The sequence below is a fragment of the Grammomys surdaster genome, unplaced genomic scaffold (assembly GCF_004785775.1).
Source record: "Grammomys surdaster isolate TR1022 unplaced genomic scaffold, NIH_TR_1.0 185, whole genome shotgun sequence".
Lineage (NCBI taxonomy): Eukaryota > Metazoa > Chordata > Mammalia > Rodentia > Muridae > Grammomys > Grammomys surdaster.
The window spans coordinates 1,857,484-1,879,683 of record NW_021604630.1 but is presented as its reverse complement, the minus strand read 5'-3'; the positions used below and the strand labels follow the sequence as shown (position 1 = coordinate 1,879,683).

Here is a 22,200-nt window from a genome sequence, read left to right as displayed (position 1 = left end):
TGTTCGTATAGTGTGTATGTGTGTATGTGTATATGTGTTTGTAGTGTGTGTATGTGTATAGTGTGTGGATGTATGTGTAGTGTATGTGTGCATGATTGTATAGTGTGTATGTGTATAGTATGTGTATTATGTGTGTATGTATGTAGCATGCGTATGTGTATATGTGTGCATGTGTGTGTATGTGTGTATGAATGCATGATACAGAGATCAGAGGACAACAACCTCAGACGCCTCTTCTTTCCTTCCACTTTATTTAAAGATGTTCCCTGTTGTTCACTCTGTATAAGTCAGGCTAGCTGGCCCTGGAACTTCTGGGGATTCTGTCTCCACATTCAGTCTCTGTATTTCTGGGATTTCAGGTGTGTCTTCCCATGCTCATCTTTAGTTGGCTTCTGGAGATTTGAACTCGGGTCCTTATACTTGTGCACTGGATGTTTTATCCACTGAGCCATCTCCCCGGTCCAGATCTGCTTTTTGAAGGACATTTTTTCTCTTAGTCTTTGTGCTTTCTTCTCATTCCCTTGGTTTTATCTTTTTTTTTTTTTTTTAGAGCGTAAGGGTTTTTTTTTTTTTTTTGGAGCTGTTGATTATTATGTTATTATATCCCTTCCAATTCTGTTATTAAGAAATGTTTTGGAGAACATATGTTGCTATTTACTATAGAAACCATGTTATGGTAGACTTCTTTACATCCTTCCTCCTGTGTAATTAAACATTTTATACCCATTGACAAAGCATCTGCCTAGCTTGCTCTCACTGCAGCCGAAGGACACCGCAGCCTACTTCCTGCTCCTTCTATGTACTTAGATTTTTGAGATTCCTGCCTGTGGCAGGGTTCCTGTGACTTCCCTCAGTCTTCATTGTTGGTAAATCTGAAGCAGGGGCTCCTCCAACACTGGCGCGTGACACACTGCCAAGATGGCTCCACTGTGATGTTGTCAGTATGATTTTGCTCACTGACACACACTCTACTTTGTGGAGGGATCATATGCTATGTGTGTAGCACATTTGATGAAAACTCCTCAGAGTTTTGAGGGGGTTGCATTGGGTTGATAGGTATTTTAAGCCTATCTGAAACTTTTAATTAAGAAGAGTTTAGGTGTAAGAACATTGTTCATCCTTGTTCAGAGGGTCTTCTAGGGTCCATAATTTTCTCTGTACATTTCTTCATTTTCCTATTCTTAGGTCTTGCATAGGTTTTTTTGTTTGTGTGTTTGTTGGTCACTTTCATGAACGGGATCCTTTTAAGAAAATTGTTCATTACTGGTCCTAATGAAGCAATACATTAGTTCTATGCATGATTGCTGTTGTTCTGTTCTTGATCCTCTTTTGTTATTGTTGTGATTATCCTATCACCTTCTATACATGTCCTTGTCCCTCAGTTCCAGGCTGAGGCTGGTCTGTAACCAGTAGACGTGACCGTGGTGACTGTGGAGTACTGCGTTAGTTCCTACCTTTCCCAGTACCGTCAGTAGGAGCTTCCTCTGAGCAGACGGTCTTGTACACAGACGAATCATCTTTGTGAAGATTCAGTTCTGAATTGAAACTTAATTGAAGGGGTTGGGTTGGGGTGTGGGTGCCATGGCTCAGGCAGGGAGGTCAGAAGACAACTTTGTGGGGTTGGCTCTCTCCTTCCACCTTTCTGTGGGTCCCAGGAGCAAACTGAGGTCAGGGCATGGCAAGCACATTTACTTTTTGCCTGCTCAAGTGTTTTGTGACTGCTTGGTTATCTAAAACAAATCAAGGGCAAGGGTTTATTTTGCTGAGGTCTTTATCAAAACAATGTTTATCTTTGAAGAATGATAAAAGCATGTTTTCATTTTCTTTGCCTGTTGTAGGGTCCTGTGCTTTTAGTGTTCTCTGTGTACAAAGGATTGGAGATTTTCCCTCACTTAAAACTGCTGTAAAAATTCTTGGGATAAATTCTTCTTGGCCATGCTTTAACATTTTGATATACTGACTAAGTTAAGCTTATTAATATTTTACTTAGAATTTTGCAATTAAGATTATAAGTAGATAAGCACATTCAGATCTTCATACTGCCGTTGGCTTCATTATGAGAATTATATTAGCTATGTGAGACAAATATGACTTTCTTTATGTCTTGATTTCAGAAGATGCTGTGTTCTCTGATTCAGCTAATGTATGAAACCATTCAAGGCTTTTTGATCTTCTGTTTTTCCGTATCTTCCTTTGGGTCCCTCTTCCTGTCTGTTCTTCTCTTTTCATATTGATTTGTTTATTAATTCTTTCTCCTGGGCCACTCTTTATAGTTACATTGTCTGTTTCCATGTTTATTTGAAGTCATTATAGAATTCTCTTACTCTTCCGTAGAAATGCTTGCGAAGGGGTTGGAGAAATGGTCAGTACCTAAGTGTGCTTGTGCGAGCATGCAGACTTGAGGTCAGAACTCAGGACTTATGTTAAAAGAAATCCAGATGTTGCTGCACCTGTGATTCCCGTGCTGGGGTGGGGCTTCGGGGAAAGGTTCTGAGATAGAGGGATTACTGGAGTTTGCCGGCTAGCTAGCCTAGCCATAAAATGGTAAGCTCCAGCCCCAGCCAGAGACTGTCTCAAGGGAAAAGGCAGAGAGTGAGAGCGAGGGAGAGAAAGAAAGATAAGAAAGGGTACCAATGACCCCCTTTGGTCTCCCTATACCACACATGTGTCTACACACACACAACACACACACACACACACACACACACACACACACTATTAAAGTGAATTTCACATAATAAACAGCGGCATTTAGTGAATTCCATCCCCTTTTCTTGATGCCACAGTGACCCTTAAGGTCACAAATGTCTATTGTCTCACTAGTATTTCTAAGTCACTAATTGAGAACTCCCAGACTTTCCATGAGAAATAAATATATTCTTGTTCCACGAGGCCCCACGAGTTTCAGGGGTTCATGTATTACTGTCACATGGTTTTCTTACCCTAAAGAGATTGGTGCCATGGTGCGCCACCATCACAAGGTTAAAATATATGCCTGTGGCCTGAATGCTGGACAGTGAGTGGTAGGTAGCAGATCACAAGGAAATTGACACCTGTTGAGAAGACTGGGGTCTGTGTTAGAATGTTACCAAGTAGTCTCTGCTAAAACACTATGAACAACAACAAAAAAATGTAACAGGCTGTGTTCTACAGAGTAAGGATGTTCACTGTGTGGGCAGGCCCAATGAGTGGGTTCCATGGCCCAAGATTGGCTACCACTCAAAGAAGGAAGTCATCTTCAGAACTAATTAGCCAGAAACAGATGAACAGAAGAGAGAATAATCTCAGAGTATGGGTCCTTCCAGGATTTTAAGTGGTGACAGATTCCAGATCCTGAATAGTGATTGGTCAAACCTCAGTTAAAAAAAAACCCAAACCTCAGTTGGATAGCATTATTCTAGGCATGCCTCCATTTAATGATACTATTTGTTTTCAAGAGAATTGCCCATTTGCTTATATGTTAATTTTGTTCTTGTATTTTTAAAATTTCCTCTAAGAACTAACAGTTCTGATTATTCTTCTCTTAAAATGCAAACCATTTTATTAATTGGTTGGAGTAAAACCAGCACTAGCTACGTTTACATACATTGTTAAGGGAATATAATTATGAATCAGTGATCTATGATCCTAAAATTACCATGAAGGGAATGTCTCATCAGGTAAAGGAATCTGCTGCCATGCCTGACAACCTGAGTGTGATCCTCAGGACTCACACAGAGAGCTGACCACAACAAGCCATTTTCTGATTTCCTCAGGTACACTCTGTCACATGTATGTCCTTCACATGCATACACATAAGCATACACAGACAGAGACACACACATACAAATACATAGAAATTAAACAACATTAAAAATCAAATACAATCAAAGTATTCTACATGGATATATAAAGACTATTATAATAAAACCCATTATCTTGAACAGTTAATTAAGAACACAAACAGCAAGCAGCACTGGTCCAAAGCCTTCCCAAGCTTTCTTTTGTGACTTTCCTCTAGCATTATACAGGACTGACACTGCACTGTACCATGTCAGCTACTGCAGCCATTGCTGGGACAGTGTCCAGAAACTTCTTATGGGAAGAAGAAATTATTTTTGCTCTCAGTTTCAAGAGGATTTCAGCCCTGTAGTTTTTATAAGTTTTCTGGCCATGCATTTTGAGTGGGTTTGTAAGGAGGCAGGAGGTTTAGAGACTTCTCTCTCTGCTCACAATCAAGAGGTTGGGTGACAGCAGTTGTTGGCACATTCTTTATAGTCTTTGTGTAAGGGCTTCTTGGTGTGTGTTCTCATGTGCACCAGCAATGGCTTTCTCACACTGTACGTTCATGGAGAGTCTCTCTCGAGCGTTTTCATGAATTCAGAAGGAATAGTGAACACTGAATGGTTTCCCACAGCCCTTATCTTATGAGGTGCATGTGTACCACTATGTTTTTCAAAGCCCATCAGAAAGCAGGAAGTGTCCCTGTTGTAGAAATTATTTAATCCTGACCCAGGGTTTCTACCCCATCTTTGACATACACAGCCTTTATATTTACAATAAGCCTTAAACAGTACAAGAACTGGGCGGATACTTACCCTGTATGCTATTAGAATCTACTTTCCTATTGATAACCCCAAATTATTACTTGCTATGTTTCATCTGGGCTGCTCTTAACTCCAGTCAGCCAGCCCTCAGGGGCATGTTTTTATGGCATCTTCTATACCACAGACAAAGCAATACAGGCACCAGGGTGTGTTAAAGGGCTAGTAAGAGGGTAAGAGCCCCAGAGAGGACTGCAGTGGAAGTGCTCAGTTACTCACATTCTTTGAGGTCTTTGCAACTATCTGATACTACCACAAGCAAAAGAATATTGGGACCACACAATCCTAGAGAAAACTGAAGAGAGGTTTGTATACCATGAAATGCCACAATATGGTAGAGTTGTATTGTCGGGAGAAACATGCTACAATAAGTCGGGAGAAACATGCTACAATAAGCCAGTAGAGCAGTCTATTGGGATTGCAATAATAGTGGTGATGATGATGATGATGATGATGATGATAATTCTATTGGAATTCTGTTCTATTGGAAACACCATGCTTCTTAGGCTAGCTTGTAGGATCCGTGTTTCAGTAACACAGAGCTGCCAGATTATTTTACTAATACATATGCCAGAAGGACTAGACCTTTTTGAGTGCTGCTATGTGACGGTGCCCACTTCCACGTCTAAGTCTTACGCAACTGTCACGTCTCCTCTGTAATTAAATTAGTTTGGAGTATGAGTTATTTGGTACCCAACCTCGATTAGAAAGAAGCAAGGTGGAAAAGTCTGAATGATCAGTCTGTCACCTCGCACGGTCTATCTCTGGCTGCTGGACATCAATGTCCATATTCACTTTTCTTATCATTATTAAGCTTTCAAGAAATATACAACTAATTTGCTGCCTCGTAATGTACAGGGCAACTGTATACATTTGTTTACTGAGGAGGATTTCCTTATTCGCTTGTCTTTGGAGGACCAACCATAAATGGTTTGTAAGGTGTCAGCAGCTGGGTTTACGAGGACAACTGAGAGTGGCCAACTCCAGCAGTGCGCAGAGAGCCCTGGTTGCCAATCACACAGAATCACATGGTCGGAATCTGAGCCTCTTTTGGAACCCAGAAGTGAGCTCAAAATATTCATAAAGGAATCATATATTATTTTGCTTTCCTTTCCCTTCCATGAAGAATTGTCACAGATTGGTAGTTTAATAAGAAAATGTATTGGCTCACAGCTCTGGAGCCCAGAAGTCTGAATGAGGTCTGGGAATGCTGGTCCCTTATGGAGGCCCAAAGGGTATACCAGTCTAGCCTGGCTGTTGGCTGTTTGTTGTAGATTTTGTTTTTGTTGGCTTTCTTGTCTTTAAATTTGGTTTTTGATTTGGGATTTGTAGTGTAATGCATTCCTCCAGGCTCTTCTGGCTTTCAAAATTTCCATTGAGAAATCCACTGTTATTCTCCTGGGGTGTTCCTTTACACATGACTGGCGTTTGATCTCCAGTTTTCAATATACTTTCATTGTTTCGTGTACTTACTGTTTTAACTATGACATGTCCCATGGAGTTTCTTTTCCTAGTCTTGTGTGTTTGATGTTCTACGTGCTTCTTGCATGTGTATATGTATGGGTGACTGTCCCGGCCCGAGGTGCTGCTCCGGCCCACGGGTCAGGGTCTAGCAAGAGAGAAAGAGAGAGGGGATAGAGGGGAGAGAGACGCGAAGAATAGAGACAAGTCAGAGGGTCTGATCAAGTCTTATTTATTGAAAGGAAATCCTGGGTATTTATACCCTTTACCACGTGCCTTGCTCTCGTGGACAAACACAGGTGAAGGCACTACGTCACGTGCCTTGCATTGTGGAGACCACGTGCGCCTTGCAGCTGGGGGCATTAAACAGCAAAACAAGATATGTGAGAAAAACAAGATGTTTATCAGAGTGTGCTCAGCTGTTGTGGGCTGTTGAAAACAAGTCTCTTGTCAGGGTATATGGCCTGAGATGGCTGCAAAGATGATAGCCGCTTTCGGCTAGAAATTGGCTCCCAATAGGTGCCAATTAGTTTGAGGAAATTTTCTTCTCTGATCTTGTTCAGAAGGTCTGGTCTACAACAACATTGACCTGGGACTCTTCCCCCTCATCTATGCCTGTAATTCAAAGGTTTGGTCTTTTTTTTTTTTCCCATATGCCCTCCATGTTCCTCTCTAGTTTTTATTGTCACATCACTGGTTTGTGTAGATCTTCTGCTTTACCTTTGAGTTCTGCTGTTCGATTTTCTTCCTGGCTCATTCTGCACACAAGGCCTTCCCTTCAGTTTTCTGGCTCAATTTTAGGTTTTTCAATTCCATCTTTGTTTGAGCTTGCATTCTGGTCAGCATTCCTGACTCTTTATTGAGTTCTGTTTTCAAATCATGGACTGTCTTGTCATTTCCACCCTCCTTACGTTTGTGTTCTCTTTGACTTCACTCAGATATTTGTCCTCTTTAATTCCCTCTAAGTGTGTTGAGTTGTTTCTTTGTGTCGTTTTCAAAAAAAAAAGAATTAAAAAGTGATTTATTTCATGTGCATTGATGTTTCGCCTGCATGTATGTCTGTGTGAAGATGTCACATCCCCTGGAGTTGCAGACAGTTATGAGCTGCAGATGGGTGCTGGGAATATGAACCGAGGTCCTCTTGAAGAGCAGTTGGTGCTCTTAACCACTGAGCCATCTCTCCAGCCTCTCTTTGTCTTTTTAAAATGCTCAAATTTTGAAGTTTATGGTTCTTTTAAATTCTACGTCTTGGCATTGATCTAGATACTGCCTTGCTTTTTCATATTTTTTGTGTTTTTTTGTTTTTTTTGTTTTTTTTGTTTTTTTTTTTTGTTTTTTGTTTGTTTGTTTTTTTGCAATGAAATGTGAGTATGTGGATTGTTTTTGTCAGTTCTTTTTCTGATATGGACAGAGCAGGTTGGGGCTGGACACTGGACATTTGGCTCAGATTGGGTCTAAACATTGGGAATGGCTTGGATGGAATAAGTCAGGTAGATACAAGGTGCTGGTCCGGCAAGCAGGATGTGCCTTGTGGTCCAGGCTGAAGTTTGGAGGTAGGGTCTAAACACTGGGGGAAGTGTGTGGAGAGGAGGGTGAGGCAAGACTCACTGGTCTAGTTGCGAAGGAGCTAACTGAGCAGAACACTTGTAATGTGGCACAGAGCGCCTGTAGGTTGGGGTAGGCAGAACGTATCTTGGATGGAACCTGGGCTCTGAGAGGTATGCAAGCAGGAGTGGCCCGGGCACAGGATGTGGAAGCTTGCCTCTATCTGGGTGACTGAGAAGGGTGTGTGGAGGAGAGAATTGGATGTACTCACTCAGATTTACCCTGGTGAAGACTGTGGAGGGTCTGGCCAGGTGTAGAGGTTTGTAGTTGTGACATTTCTAGTTTTAGCCTTTCTCTACCCTTAACTCACATGTTTGACCGTTATCTACAGTAAATGTAAGGGAGTTAGTCTGCTCACATTCTTCGTGCTGTGCTTATACTTGCTGATAGTGGTGCAGGCTCTCGTATGTCCACTATCGTAGAACTTAAACCGCTCCCACCACGTGCCTATGCTTCCCACAGCATTGCCATCTTTACTTTCTCACTTCTAGACCTTTTAGTACAATATAGTTATAGTTATTGGGAGAAATTTGTCCGCCTTTCTGACAGGTGCGTGAAGATTATTTTTCTTGGGGAATTTGTTCATAAATGGCTACCTTTTCTTTGGTAGTTGAATGACACTGTTACTAGCATAAATTTCTTGAGTATCCAATTTTATTCAATAAAACACAATGGAGTGTTTTAATTTAATATTGAAGGCCCGGGCCAGGCTGTGTTTCTCCTTTTTTGTTTATGTCTGCCACAGTTTGTTTTCTAGAGCCCTGATAAGCCCCATGATCCAAAGGAACTTGGGGAGGAAACGGTTTATTTCAACTTACAGTTCTGTGTCATAGTCCATCACGGGGGAAGCCTAGGCAGGAACTCACAGCAGGAATCCAGAGGCCAGAACTGAAGCAGAGGCTCTGGAGGAAAGCTGTTTGCCTACTGGCTTGTTCTTTCCGATCGTACAGCCTGCTTTTGACACCAATGAGCTCAACACCAATGTCCAGAAATGGTACTACTCACGGTGGGCTTGGCTCACTGATGTCAGGTGTTACTCAAGGAAATCTTGTGTCGTCCTTTTCTCACTGAGATTCTTTCCCCCAGATGACCCTAGCCTGTGTCAAGTTGACAATAACCTAACCACAATGGTATGTGACATGTTTCTACTCAAACTCCCACTGGATTCTTGATCTTAAGGTTCAACAGTGTCATTAGACCACAGCTTCATCACTAGGCACGTTCTAGTCCATTGCTTTAAGTCTTTCATTTCAGCCAGCCTCTCTGATTGCTTTATTTTTGCCTATGTGTTCCTGTGAAAAATCAATTTTGAGTATGCTGAGTGCCCCCTTTTGTCTTTCACGACCATTTTGTCTGTTTGTAAAGTTAATGTTTTCAGCGTTCTGTTTTAAATATGGAACACTTAATGGGTTAATATATCATGTTTGCATGGGGGCCATGCTAACTTCCTCTGGCCAATTTCAGTTTTAGTTCCTGGACTCCCCGTTGAGAGCATTAGAATTTTCAAAGTAGCACACAGCGATGAGCCACTCATGTTGGCTAAGTAAACCTTATGAAAGAAATTAAACATTTAGTCAAATTAAAGGGAAGATTACTAAATGTGTTTTTCTCTTTTCAGATTCTCAAAGTTCATTTCTAGAAATCATATTTCCAGAGAAAATTGAAGATAAAACAAACTCAGAAGTAAGAAACATTTTTTTCACAATCTACATTATTATATAAAATTTCTTACTCATATTGCATAGCTATAGAATACACAAATAATATTATAGTATCATATATATATTATTACTACTGATAATGAGTATAAAGTTTTTATGGTAAAAGTAAACATATAAATTAAGATGGTCTATTTAAAAAAAACATTTGTCAATTCTTCATAGTATTTTTAGCAGTTCGCATATACAAAATAATAGAGAAAATAATGTTAAATTTCTTTTTTGACATTAAGAAGATATCTAGAGATCCAGGAGGAGAATAATTTTCTTCAAAATGGCTGATTTTGTCAACACATTTTAACAACAATCTCTTTCCTTATGCTTCATCTCTGTACCCGTAGTTCTCAAACAAGAGAAGTTTTACATTCATATTTTAGAAAGCAAAATAATCAATTTTATTCAGTGATTTTTGGCGTTGGTAATTCACTATGTTAAATGTCTTTAAGAGTTTTTAAAATAAACATATAAATGTACCTGCCTTATAGGCAATAAATTTGTGTGTGTGTGTGTTTGTGTGTGTGTGTGTGCTCACGTGCATGCTCGCACTTGGAATCTAGAGATTGGTTTTCTGGCATTCTTCCTTGGAAGCTGTCTACCTTGCTTTGTGAGCCAGACTCCCCCACTGACCGGGAGCTGCCCAGTGAGCTCTAGAGAATCTATCTTCGTTTTTCTAGCACTGGGATTATAAGCATGTGCCCATCCCAACTGTCTTTTTAAAACGTGTGCTCTGGGATCGAACTCAAGGCCTCAGGCTTACCAGCTTAAGTGTTTTGCCAGCCGAGCCATCTCTCTAGCACATGGTCAGTCGTTTAAATACATTCCCACCAGCATATATTGATTGTACAAAATTATCCATTTCTTCCCCCGTCTCCTCCCCTCCCAGTATTTTACTTCTTCTTCCAAATAGCCCCCTGCCACTTTCACACGAAATATGTGATCTAGGTCCCACTCCCTCGTATGGAAGCAACACGTGTGATTGCACTGACATTTACTGAAGTGTAGTTGTCATGCTGCAGAATTCACGCACGGTGATGAACACTTTGATTATGACAATGCAGCTTGCAGACATGGCACATCCTACTTGTATAATTTTCCCCTTGTCCTCGATATTCCCCCTCGCCCCGCTGTGGCTTACCTCTCTTTTTATCCCCAGACTTCAGCGACGATTGATGATCATGCTTATTTTAATGAGATTTATCTGTTTGTAACAGCTCTCAGGCGATAGCTTTCTTAAAACAAACATGGAGTACCATATTTATTTACCCATTAATCGACTGATGGACAGTGGCTCATTTTCAGGTATTGGCTACTGTGAAAAACCGTTTATGAATACTGGTGCTTGCACACTCCTTTTCCTTCCTTTTGTTTACACTCTTAGCAGTGAGATAGGTAAGTTTATGCTCGATGCCTTTAGGAGCTATCAGATAGTTTTCCACAGCGTGTGTTACCATGTGAATTTACGTTTCACTCGAGTAGTATGTGAGCATTCCTGTCTTTCCACGTGATGAGACTTGTTGCCAGGGGGTGTGACGAGGAGCCGCTACTCTCCTCTAAAAGTCTGCTGTCTTCCAAGGGTCCATCTGCTGTTGCTGCCCCTTTCATTCAAATGTCGATTCAAACCATTCACCCAGTTTAAGTCTGGATTTCTCTACTTTTGAGTCCCAAGAGTTTACGGTATTTTCCTTTGCAGTTCCTGTCTTATGTACGTGTTGTGATATTCTTGCCCCAACTTATGGCTTACTTTTTAAATTTTTTTTCAAAGCAGTTGAAATACAAACATTTGCAATGTCGATGGCACAGTTTGTCACATTTCTCTTTATGGATCTTAGCCTGGCCAACCCTGGCATTCAGGTACTGAGGTGGGGACACAGCACCAGTCAGAAGAAGGCCTAAGACTAATGATAATCTCTGGCCTTGCAACTCTTTCTTACTGTTTGTTCCAGGGGCCAGAAGCTGATGGCCTCTGGCAATTTAACTCTCACTTGCTATTCTGTGGCTAAAACTTAAAAGCTGCTGGTTCCTGGCAATTAACTCTTGCTAATAGCATCAGGGGAAAAGAAGAAAAAACAAACTTAGTTACTTGAGTTCTTTTCTCTTTAACTTAGGCCTCTTTCTGGCCAGGTGAGAAGCTTTGAGGTCTTTAACTCTTGGTAAGCAAGAGAGAAAAGAAGAGAAAGATGGAAGGGAAGAAGGAAGAAAGGAAGGAAGGAAAGAAAGAAGGAAGGAAGAAAAGAAAAGGTCTTTCCTTTCTTGAAACACACACTGGATTAGAGAAAGGGCTAAAATGCCTCTTCATTGTTGTTCTTAGTATTTATTTATACTTAGGATAATTAATCACATGGGTTTCCAGGCATTTTTATATTCTGTGAGTTCACAGTAAGTGTAAGGCAATAGTTCATGTCATAGTTCAATAAGGAGTTACAGCAGAATTGCTTACATGACTTTCCACTAAGATTAGTACGTGACAAGTATCTGTTTCTAGCTCCTTAAGTTCATTACAAGTTTAAAGCAATAGTTTTTATTTCATAAGTTAGCATGGTTTTGCCTAGAGACAAATAATCTGCCTTGTGTCTCATTATTTTGAAGTCTTGTATAGATAGACTACTCCATAATTTATTTTTCTGTCCTTGCGCCTATAATAAGTTGCCCAGTTTATGACCTTTAGTTACCAGGTAGTGGCCTCTTTCTTAACCTAGATGGAAAGTTTTCCTTGATCGTAAACTTTTTCCAAGTCTGTTTTCTTTTCCTAGTGCAATAGCCCTTGACACATGAAGGTTTACAGAGTTTTCTATTTGGAGCTTTTATCTTATAGGGGGCTCGAGATTACTTGTATTAATTTAGGAATTCTATAAAATCATTATCAGGAATTATGAAATCATCAATTCATCCTCAAAGCATTATTATATGAAATTGCATCTTCATATTTATTCTGCAGGAAATCTGCCCAACAGGGTGGGCTGATGCCCAGAAGTCATTAGGCTATGTAGCAGTGGCAGGAGAAGCATATCAGCAGTGAGAAGCAACCCTGGGATGAAGTCTCTAAGGACCCTGTATCTCAGAGCTCACCCACTGCAGCAATGCCAAACAGTGGGCCCTCTCCAGAAATCTCACTTGTCTTAGACTTTCCTAGATGCTTCCAACAGATCTTGTCACTGGTCTTGCATCTAGGAACTTTGCTAGGAACTGAACTGTGTTCCCTCAAAACTTCACATGCTGAATCCCTAGGTCTTACTGTGACTATATCTGGAGACAGAGCCTTCGAGGATGTACTTGAAGCTGAATGGGTCATAAGATGGAGATCTTTAGTGTGCTTCTATCTCAGTGAGCTTTCTATTGCAGTGATGAACACTAAGACAGAAAGCTCCTCAGGGAGATGAGTTTATTACAACTTCCTGGTCCTAGTTCACCAAGTGCAGGGAAGCCAAGAATGAGGCTCAGAGCACGAGGCTGGAGGCAGAAAGTGAAGCAGACAGGAGGAGGAGTGCTGCCTTCTAGCTTGCCTCCTGCCCCACCTCCATCCCCACCCCCACCATGGTTTGACAGCTCGCCTTGTTTTGTTTTGTTTTGTTTGAGACATGGTTTCAAGTAGCTCTGGCTGGCCTGGACCAGGCTGGCCTCCCACCCGCAGCGATTGACCTGCCTGGGCCTCCTGAGTGCTGAGATTAAAGGCATCAGCCTGCTTTCTTATACAATCCAAGAACACCTGACCAGGGTTGGCACTGCCCACAGTAGCCGGGGCCCTCCCACATTAGTCATTAATCAGGAAAATGCCTCGCGGATTTGATTTGCCTACAGGTTAATCTGATGAATGTATTTTCTCCACTGAGGTTCCATGTTCCCAGAGGACTCTAGCTTGTGTCAAGTTGACAAAGCAAACAAGCACCTTCACCATCATAACATCTAAGAGGAAGAAGAGACTACACAGGAGAGTCATAGGGAACAGAAGGCGGACGAAGAGGACCTGGGAGTTGACAAAGCTGCCCTCCTACTGGGGTGCCCAGCCTCCAGAACTGGGAGGACAGCAATTTCTTTCATGGAAGTTGATTAGCAGTGGTTACCTGGTATATATATATGTGTGTGTGTGTGTGTGTGTGTGTGTGTGTGTGTGTGTGTATGTATATATATATTTTTACTGTTAATTGTAAATATTTTTACCATCTAATGTAACGTTTTAGGGCATATGAAATGTGGGGCTGTCATAGTCCATTGTTAACTTGACACTCTGAGACAACGGTTCTCAGCCTGTGGGTTGTGACCTCTTGGTGGGTTGGATGACCCTTTCACAGGGGTCACCTAAGACCATCGCAAAACGCAGATGCTTACAGTATGAGTCATCACAGTTAGGAAGTAGCAACCATAAAAAGTAATTTTATGGTCGGGAGTCACCACAGCATGGTCAGTTGTCCAGTGGGAGCTTGGACAATAAGTGTTGAGAGAAATACAGGGGACGGAGGCCTGGCTTGTGAAGTCCCTGAGGAATGTTTGAGTCACTTATAGACCCTTTTGAGGGCTGATAGATATTGTGAGTTGAGACTCTGGCTCTGGTTAGCTGGGACTGAAGAATCCGCTGCGGTTGACAAGAGACCAGAGTCAGTAAAATGAAAACCTTTGCTTTACTGGGACAATAATAAATTTATCAGGGGGAGCTAAGGAATTACGGGGGATTAAGAAGAGACCAGCATCACTGAGGTGAAATCTTCTGGGCAGTGTTTCTTCAGGGTCAGCACACAGAAGCTGTGATCTGGAAGCGGCCAAGGCTGTACCTTGTTCTGGCAGCCAGATTTTGTAGTGTGAGTCACCCCTATGTTACTGATTTTGAAGGCATGAAGGGCTGGTGGAGAGCAGCTGGGGCCTGGCACTGGTGTGGCCGGGCTGGAGTCCCTGAAGAGAGCCCGGGAGTGGCTACTGTTGAAAGTATAGCCCAGTCGCATGTGAGCCCAGTGTTCTGGAGATCCGAGTAGCATAGGATGACCACCCAGAACAGCAGCAGAGGTGGAATGGAGCCTGCCAGAGTTTAGAAGACAAGCTGTGTGTGCTGCAGAGGGTGGAGCTGGAGAACCGACCCAAGGTACTTGGAGGAGTCCAGAAGACAGTGAGTGAGTCCCTGGTATTGAATGTTGAGTTATTTATACTGTTAGAGTCTGGTTTTGCTTTGAACTGATTGTGACTGTGCCCTGGTTCTTTCCTCTTGAAGTAAGAAAATATTTAATACATTTTTTTTTATTTCATTGGGGCATACTGTCGAGATACCTTGAATTTTTAAAAGAAAAGAGACTTGGGATTTTTTTTTTTCCAGAGAATGAACTTTTGATGTGTTTGTATTGGTAAAGACTGTGGAACTTTAAGGTTTTTAATCTGTTTTACATTTGTGACATTTGTTAATCTGAGATCTTTGGGATGGGCAACAACCAAAAGGAAAGGCTGTGTCTTAAAAAGTGTTGTGTGTCAAGGTAGCAAGGAGTTAACAGTGCTGGCTAATTTTCCATCAGCTTGATACAGGCTAGAGTCACGTGGGAAGAGGAAACCCCAATTGATGGAACACTTCCACAAGATCAAGCTGTAGGCAAGCCTGCAGAACATTTTTTAATTAGTGATTAATGTGAGTGGGACCATCCCTGGGCTGGTGGTCCTGTGTTCTGTAACAAAGCAGGCTGAGCAGGCCATGAGGAGCAAGCCAGTAAGCAGCACCCTCCATGGCCCCTGCATCAGCTCCTGTCTACAGGTTCCCATCATGTTTGAGTTCCTGTCCTGACTTCATTCAGTGATAGACCATGCTGTGGACTTATGAGCCAAATCAACCCTTTCCTTCCCAACTTGTTTTTGGTCATGGTGTTGCATGGTAGCAATAGTAAGCCTAACTAAAACTGCATGTGTCTGTTTGTGGGCATATGCACATAAAGCCAGAGGTGTTGGATCTCTGTGGAGCTGGAGTTACAGGCAACTCTGGCCACTTGACACTTGCTGGAAACAGAACTCAGTTCTTCTGAAAGAGCAGAACATGCTTCAACCTTGAGCTGTAATCACAGAACCCAGCTATGTAACTTTTGCCTTTGATTCTACTTACATGTATACTACATTGATTGACTTCCGTCTTTGACATCCACCTGTCCATTCCCAGAGGGAGACTTAGCTGATCATGGTGTATGATGTTTGGAATGTGACGCTGGAATCGGTCTACAAGTATGCTCCTCTGAGGATCTTTGCATCCGTGGTCATCAACTGAATCAGTGTTTGGTTTTCTCTTCCGTTGTGTTCCTATCTGGTTCTGTTGTCTGGGTACTGCTGACTGTGAGTGAGTTTCAAAGCATTCCCCCTTCTCTGTCTTATTGACTTGTCTGAGGAGGGTGCTTGTTCCTTTTCAAGGGTCTGGTGGAATGTCTGCTTTTAGTCTCTTGTTGATAGATACTTTATTTTATCTTCAGTCTATAAATGTATCTATTTGTGGGAACTGATTGAAATATACTAAATATTTCCTAGTGATCTTTTGGATTTTGGTAGTATCTGTTGTAATATCCCCATTTTACTTTCTAATTTTATTATTTTGTATTTTCCTCTTATTTTACTAAGAGTTTATCAATCTTTATTTCCTCAAAGAATCTACTTTGTTTTAATAATCAAATGATTAAAGAGTTTTTTATTTTTCATTTTTTTTAAATAGCTCTGGTTTTGTTTCTTGCTTCTACTAATCTTGGGTTTGATTGTACATTTTAAAAAATTAGACTTTCATGTAAACCATTAGGTTCTTATTTGAAGTCTTTCTGATTTTTTTAAATCACCATTTTTTTCAAATATTTTTATTTACGTCTATATATGTGTGAGTGTATGTGCACCGTGCACATGCAGGTGTCCACAGAGGTCAGATGAGGGTGTCACATCCTTTGGGGCTGAAGTTCCAGGCAGCTATGAGGCATCCAATGTGGGTTCTGGGAACTGAACTCAAGTTCTCTGGAAGAGAAGCAAGTCTTCTTAACCTCTGAGCCATCTATCCAGATGGCTTTGTTGTTGTTTGTCTGTTTCATTTTGTTTTTGTTAGAACTGCTGGGCCGCTTTGAATGAAATGGTCCCCATAGACTCGTATACTTCAGATACTCAGTCTCTAATTGGTGGAACAGTTTGGGGAAGATAGGATGTAGGCTTATTGGAGATGTTGTCACTGGGGGATGGGGTGGGTGTGGACTTTGAGGTTTCAAAAGCCCTATACTATAGCTACATTGTAGCACTATACCAGTTAGTTCTTTGCCTCCTGGTTGTCCTCAGGATATGAGCTCTCAGAACTATGCTACTGCTGCAGAGCTATGCCTGCCTTCCTGGTGCCATGATAGTCATTGGCTCGCCCTCTGAAACTGTAAACCCCAATACACTCTAGCTGCTTTGGTCATGGTGTCTGCCCAGCAATAGAAGAGTAACTATGACAGCCATCATTGCTGTACGTCACAGATTTTACAGACTGTATTTCCATTCTAGGATTTTGAAATCCCTTTCTTAACTGCTCCAAGAACCCACGGGTTAGTTCAAACTCTTATCCTTTCATCTCCATTTGTTTCTATAGTTCCTGAGTTTTCTCCTGATGCTGACGTCTGCTTCATTCCATTATGGTCCGCTGAGTTTTAGGAAAGTCTTTCAATTGCGTCTTGTATTTACTTTTAGATGTGTTTGTCTTATGTGTAAGGGTGTTTGCCTGCATGTATAACTGCGTTCCAGATGCATGCCCGGTGCCATGAGGTCATAGGGCATCAGATTCCCCGGAACCGGACTTATTGATGTTTGTGAGAGCCACGATGTGGCAGGGAATCAAACCTGAGTCCTCTTCAAGAACAAGTGCTCTTAACCGCTGAGCCATAGCTCCAGCTCCTTAGTTTGAATTTCTAGACTTGCTTTATTGTCTAGAATGCAATTCATTTTGAAGAACATCTATTTAATATAAGTACTGAATAAGTCAAAGGCACTGGGGCCATTGGGTTCTCTCTGGTGTCGGGTTGTGCGGTCAGGTCTGGTCCTGAGTTCCAGGATGAAGCCCAGGGATTTCACCAGGCCTGCAGGCAGTCTTGTTTTCCTCCATGCTTTTGGTTCTTCTTCACACATGATGAAAGCTCTCCTCGGCTCCTGGCTAAGATCCGTCTCAGAAACTCAGTCTGAAGATGGTAACCTGGAATCGGGCACCACTGGGTTCACAGTTCTGAGTTCGCAGCCCTGGGCCTGGTATTCTACTTGAGTATGAAGGTCTGGACTTATCTTCTTCCTTCTGTGAACCAGGGAGCCTCTCCACACCACACTACCTGGACTTGTGTAAGGTGTGCTGTGAAGTAGGTACCTCTTCCTTCCTGCCTTCTTTGCCACATCTTTTCATATTATAATGATAAAACCAGGTACTGAGCCCCACCCCTGCTTTGTTTTCCTAGGCCTTCCCGAGGCAGAAATTTCTGTTGGGAGATGGTCTCTGGAAGGTCTTGTTCCGTGGCCGTCAACTTGCTCTCTACCTGGGAGCGGAACATCTTAGTCACTGAAAGTAGGGATTCGGCTGCTGCATAAATTTAACATTCTTGTCCAACAAACTGCCTGTGGGTGGCCTCCATGGATGAAGTATGCTTGCTTCTAAAGCATCGTGCCGTCTACATTTATTCTGCAAGTGAAGGGAATGTATGCTTGGTGCACCATCACAGTGTAGGCGAACAGTTGTTACCGGCAACTAAGATGCCCACGACGGAGTGCTTCCGGCTTCCACGATGCTACGGAGGGACTTCAGACAGCACGGGCTCTTCTTTCCTAGGAGGTTAAGATTCAGTGACGTGGAGATTTCTAATGCAGTACGAATCAAGAGTGGCTTGTCTGTGTGGCAATGAATGGGTTACGTGAAAAGTTAAGCATTTTCAATATATTAATGCAGATTTTTAACATAGGCGGTGCACCGTGATTTTCCGAATTGTTTGAAACATGCTTGGTGAGGTTGGTTGATTCTTGAGTTGCTGTTTGCTTCTTCTCAAAATCTGTTCTCACTCTGTTTTTCTTGACTCTTTAGGAACAGGTATCCTATGTTATTCCAATAAACAAGAAGCAGTACACTGTGCACCTCCAGAAAAGGTGACTTCTTTTCTTACTCTTTAGCTTGGCATTTCATTTTATTTCTTTGAAACTCTTTCCTTGTAAACAGCAGCAGAGTAACAGAAACAACTATACATGTCTCATTAGAACTGCTGTCTCTATTGTTTTTACCACGACTGAAATGAACAAAATATGACTAATAGAGGTAGGAATGCATTTTCAATGTGAGAAGCAAAAGCAACATAATTGGATGCTGTGAAAACACATAAGGATGATGGGTGACACTGGGATGCAGGAGGTGAATATGCACAGACAGGAAGGAGAGCAGGAGGAAGGGTGAGCTGCTCCGGGATGTCAGGAGAAACGCTGTCCAAGAGTCATCAGTCACTGCTAGCTTTAAGCTCAGCTGACACTCAGACCTCACCACTAGGGCGCGTGGGAGGGCACCATTGCTAGCTTTTGTGTGACCAGGCTCAGTGGAGAACCAAAAGCAGCAGACTGTGTGGTCGCTGAAGCAGGAGGGAGTGTGAAGGGAGGAAGTAAAATGGAAGCATCAGAGTATTGCAGAACATGGAACCCCAAGAAGGCCAGGCTTAGACTTGAGTTTCAGCACAGATACTAAGGATAATAGTACTTAATTTTCTTCAAACACATTATCAAAATCATACATATTTATACAATGTATAATATATACATATTATATACACATGCATATTATATATTATGTACAGTGTATAACACATACATATTATATATTACTCATTTTATTTTATATATTTTAGCTATATGCAATATATTTAGTTATAATAATAAAAATGTATAATATATATCAATGTATATTCATATATTTTATATATTACATATTATATAATCATAAATAAATAAAAATATATTTATTAAATATACAATAGTCATAAATAAAAAATAAAAACATTTAATATTATATATAACATATATATCATGTTGTATATTACATAATATATAACTAAATATTATATAATAGATATAAGTATATGTAATATATAGTAATAGATATTTATATCATATATATTAGAATAAAGGAGAAGAAAATTTTTACAATCCTCCATCCAGTTTATATCTCTGTAAGTAGAAAAATGGCTTCACCCCTCTCACAGCCTCTTCCCTTTATGAAAAGGAGCTAGTGGGCTGGAGAGATGGCTCAGTGGTTAGGAGTGCTTACTGCCATTGCAAAGGACTTGGCCTTTGTTCTCTGTGCTTAAAAATGGCCCATAACCGCCTGTAACCCTAGCTCTAGGAGATAGGATACTGTCTGGCTTCTATGGGTACCTACACACACTGGTGCACAAGTCCATGCAGACACATACGTACACATAAAAAAGAACTCTTTTTGAAAAAAAAAAGCAATCAAGTTGGGGAAATTATTTGGAGCAAATATGTATTACTTTGCATATAGTGTCAAAGAAAATGCTACCATTATGTCAAAAGTTGCCTTTTCCTCTGGAGCTCTGGAGTTTTTAAGGCCCTCTATTTTCTGCCCAAACTACTTACTACCTCCAGCAGCCATAGCTGGAATGTCCCCAGAGCACGTTCAGGTTAATGGGTATGGCTAATATTCCAGTAAAGTTTTATTTACAGAAATGTGAGGGGGCAGAGTTTACTGATGGTTGCTCTGTTTCTCAAAGAGTAACTCAGAATTCTCTCTTTTTCTGTGCTTAGATATTTTTTAACTAACCGTTTTATGGTTTATATGTATAATCAAGGATCTACGAGCTTTCATTCTTCAAACATTCCGGTAAGATTTAAGTTATTTTATGAATTTTCAAAAAAAGAAACTTTAAAATAACTGAGTGGTTGGTTTTCCAACACACCAGGCTCTCAGGACCCATAGAGGATATACTTCAGGTACTTACTGCTTGGTCATGAAGCGCCTCCTATGTCTTGGCAGAGTTATATTAGTTGACTGAGGGCCTTCCATGGGTACTTCCTGTAGACTGTCGCTCCACCTGTCCTTCCGAGACCATATATATAAATGAAAATGAAATGTGCAGACTAAGGACCTGAGAGCACAGAAGCACAGATCAAAACCTCTCGCACCTGCTGCCCACTGCACACATACACACATCGGTCCTCCTATGCTCTGTGTGTGTTCTCTGTCCCTCGGCCAACCTTGCTGTTCAGACCTGAGAAGTCCGAAGGCTTGATTTATTATCGAGTCACGTGATGCACTGAAACATTTTAATATGGATGTGTGTCTTCTGTGTATTTACTATTGCTTCCCTTTGGGCTTTCTTCTTCTGGAAGTGTATTGTCTAGTGAATGCGTATGGAGCACCGTTCCTTCCTGTCCTCTTCATGCCTCCTCTATGCTTCTGTCCTTGCAGGTGACACGCTTTGTGTTAGCGTGGCTCCCCAAGTCCCCCTTTCCTGCCCCACCTGGTCCTTTAAACTTCCAGAGTCTTACAATATAACCTACCTGTCTAGGTGTTACATCACAGTGTTCTCAAGGTTCCCAGGGCTTTCAGGTCACGTCTTAAATCCATACATTGGGGGAAAAATCTGGAGACTTTCTGAGTATCACTTCACACGTGTCATTGTGGATCATGCATGTGCGCACAGTATCCAGCCAGTTGTGTCTAGTTTCAAAGGAGGAAACTATTGGAAAAGTCTCATTGCATCCTCAGTAACCAGTTCACTCTTTCTCCTCTCCCCAGGCTCAGTGCTTTTATCAAGGACACGTCAAAGGCTATCCGAACTCTGTGGTCACCCTCAGCACGTGCTCTGGACTGAGGTCATTCACCTTCTCCCACTCGGGCTGTGACGTTTGGCCATGGCGATGTATTCCACTTCTGTTCATGAGCAGCTGAGACAGAGGCTGCTCAGTGATCAGGGTCCCAGTGGTCCGGGATCTCTCTCCCCCTCACTGTTCAGGCTGGAGATGATTTTTTTTTTTAACGTCTCGAGGGTTTAGATGTCCTAACATCCTTGTTGTTCTCCTAACAACAGAAATGTCAATGGAATGTTCTAGGTCGCAGGAGCAAGGTTCAAGATGGATTATTATCTTTTTCAGCAAATAGAAATTTTACAACACCTACCATGTATCTTACAGTTTGGAAACAAAAAGTAAAATAAACATAAATGAGTCTTGCTTTCCCTTGTGAAAATTATCTTTACAGCAAGGAGGGAAGTCACATCATTGTAATTATTAGTTAGATATACTCTTCTTTTTTAAAAAAAAAAATAACAAAGTGATTACTTTAAATCTTGAATTATTTGGTTTCTTCTTTTCTGCTTTGGAGAGGTTTCAATCTTGTCAGAATTCTCCACCTCTGTTTTTAGTGTATATTTTTGTTATTCCAAATGTATTGTGAGATTCCTGTATGGAATCTTGAATTTCAAACCTGAAACCAGTTTCTCAGATAGCAGGAGCATACAGGGCTACCTCAGTCCAGGGAAGCAAAGGTCTGTAAGCCGATCAGCTCTTCAGAATCGGGTTTTTGTTTTCTTATTCAAACTGTGCGCCCAACAAATAAGTATCATTTTGCAAACACTGCCGCATTTTATTTTCATTAGTAAAACTATTGATGTACATTTTTTTAAATAATAAAAGCTTTGTGATCTGTTTTTCAAGTTCTGCAAACCTGAGAGAAATTTATTAACATTTCAGGTTATGGTACTGTTACATAGTCCCTGATTGAAGCACAGGAAAGCTATTGACTGCTGTTATACTGTACCCCTAAAAACTTTAGAACTGGTTTTCTTAGTCATATAACAAAAAAAGAAAAGAAAAGAAATAGAAAATTGGATTCTTGTGTA

At 41.3% G+C, this 22,200-nt stretch overlaps 1 protein-coding gene across 1 annotated transcript in view; it reads left to right on the top strand.

The window, feature by feature from the left end:
* The window catches only part of Adam32 (ADAM metallopeptidase domain 32), a 104,084-nt gene that overhangs the window by 2,484 nt on the left and 79,400 nt on the right, over window positions 1-22,200 (top strand). The window contains exons 2-5 of the mRNA XM_028768144.1: window positions 9,268-9,332; window positions 18,384-18,445; window positions 20,105-20,180; window positions 21,099-21,175. Coding sequence (XP_028623977.1) covers window positions 9,268-9,332; window positions 18,384-18,445; window positions 20,105-20,180; window positions 21,099-21,175 — 280 coding nt within the window. The remainder of the gene's footprint in view (window positions 1-9,267; window positions 9,333-18,383; window positions 18,446-20,104; window positions 20,181-21,098; window positions 21,176-22,200) is intronic.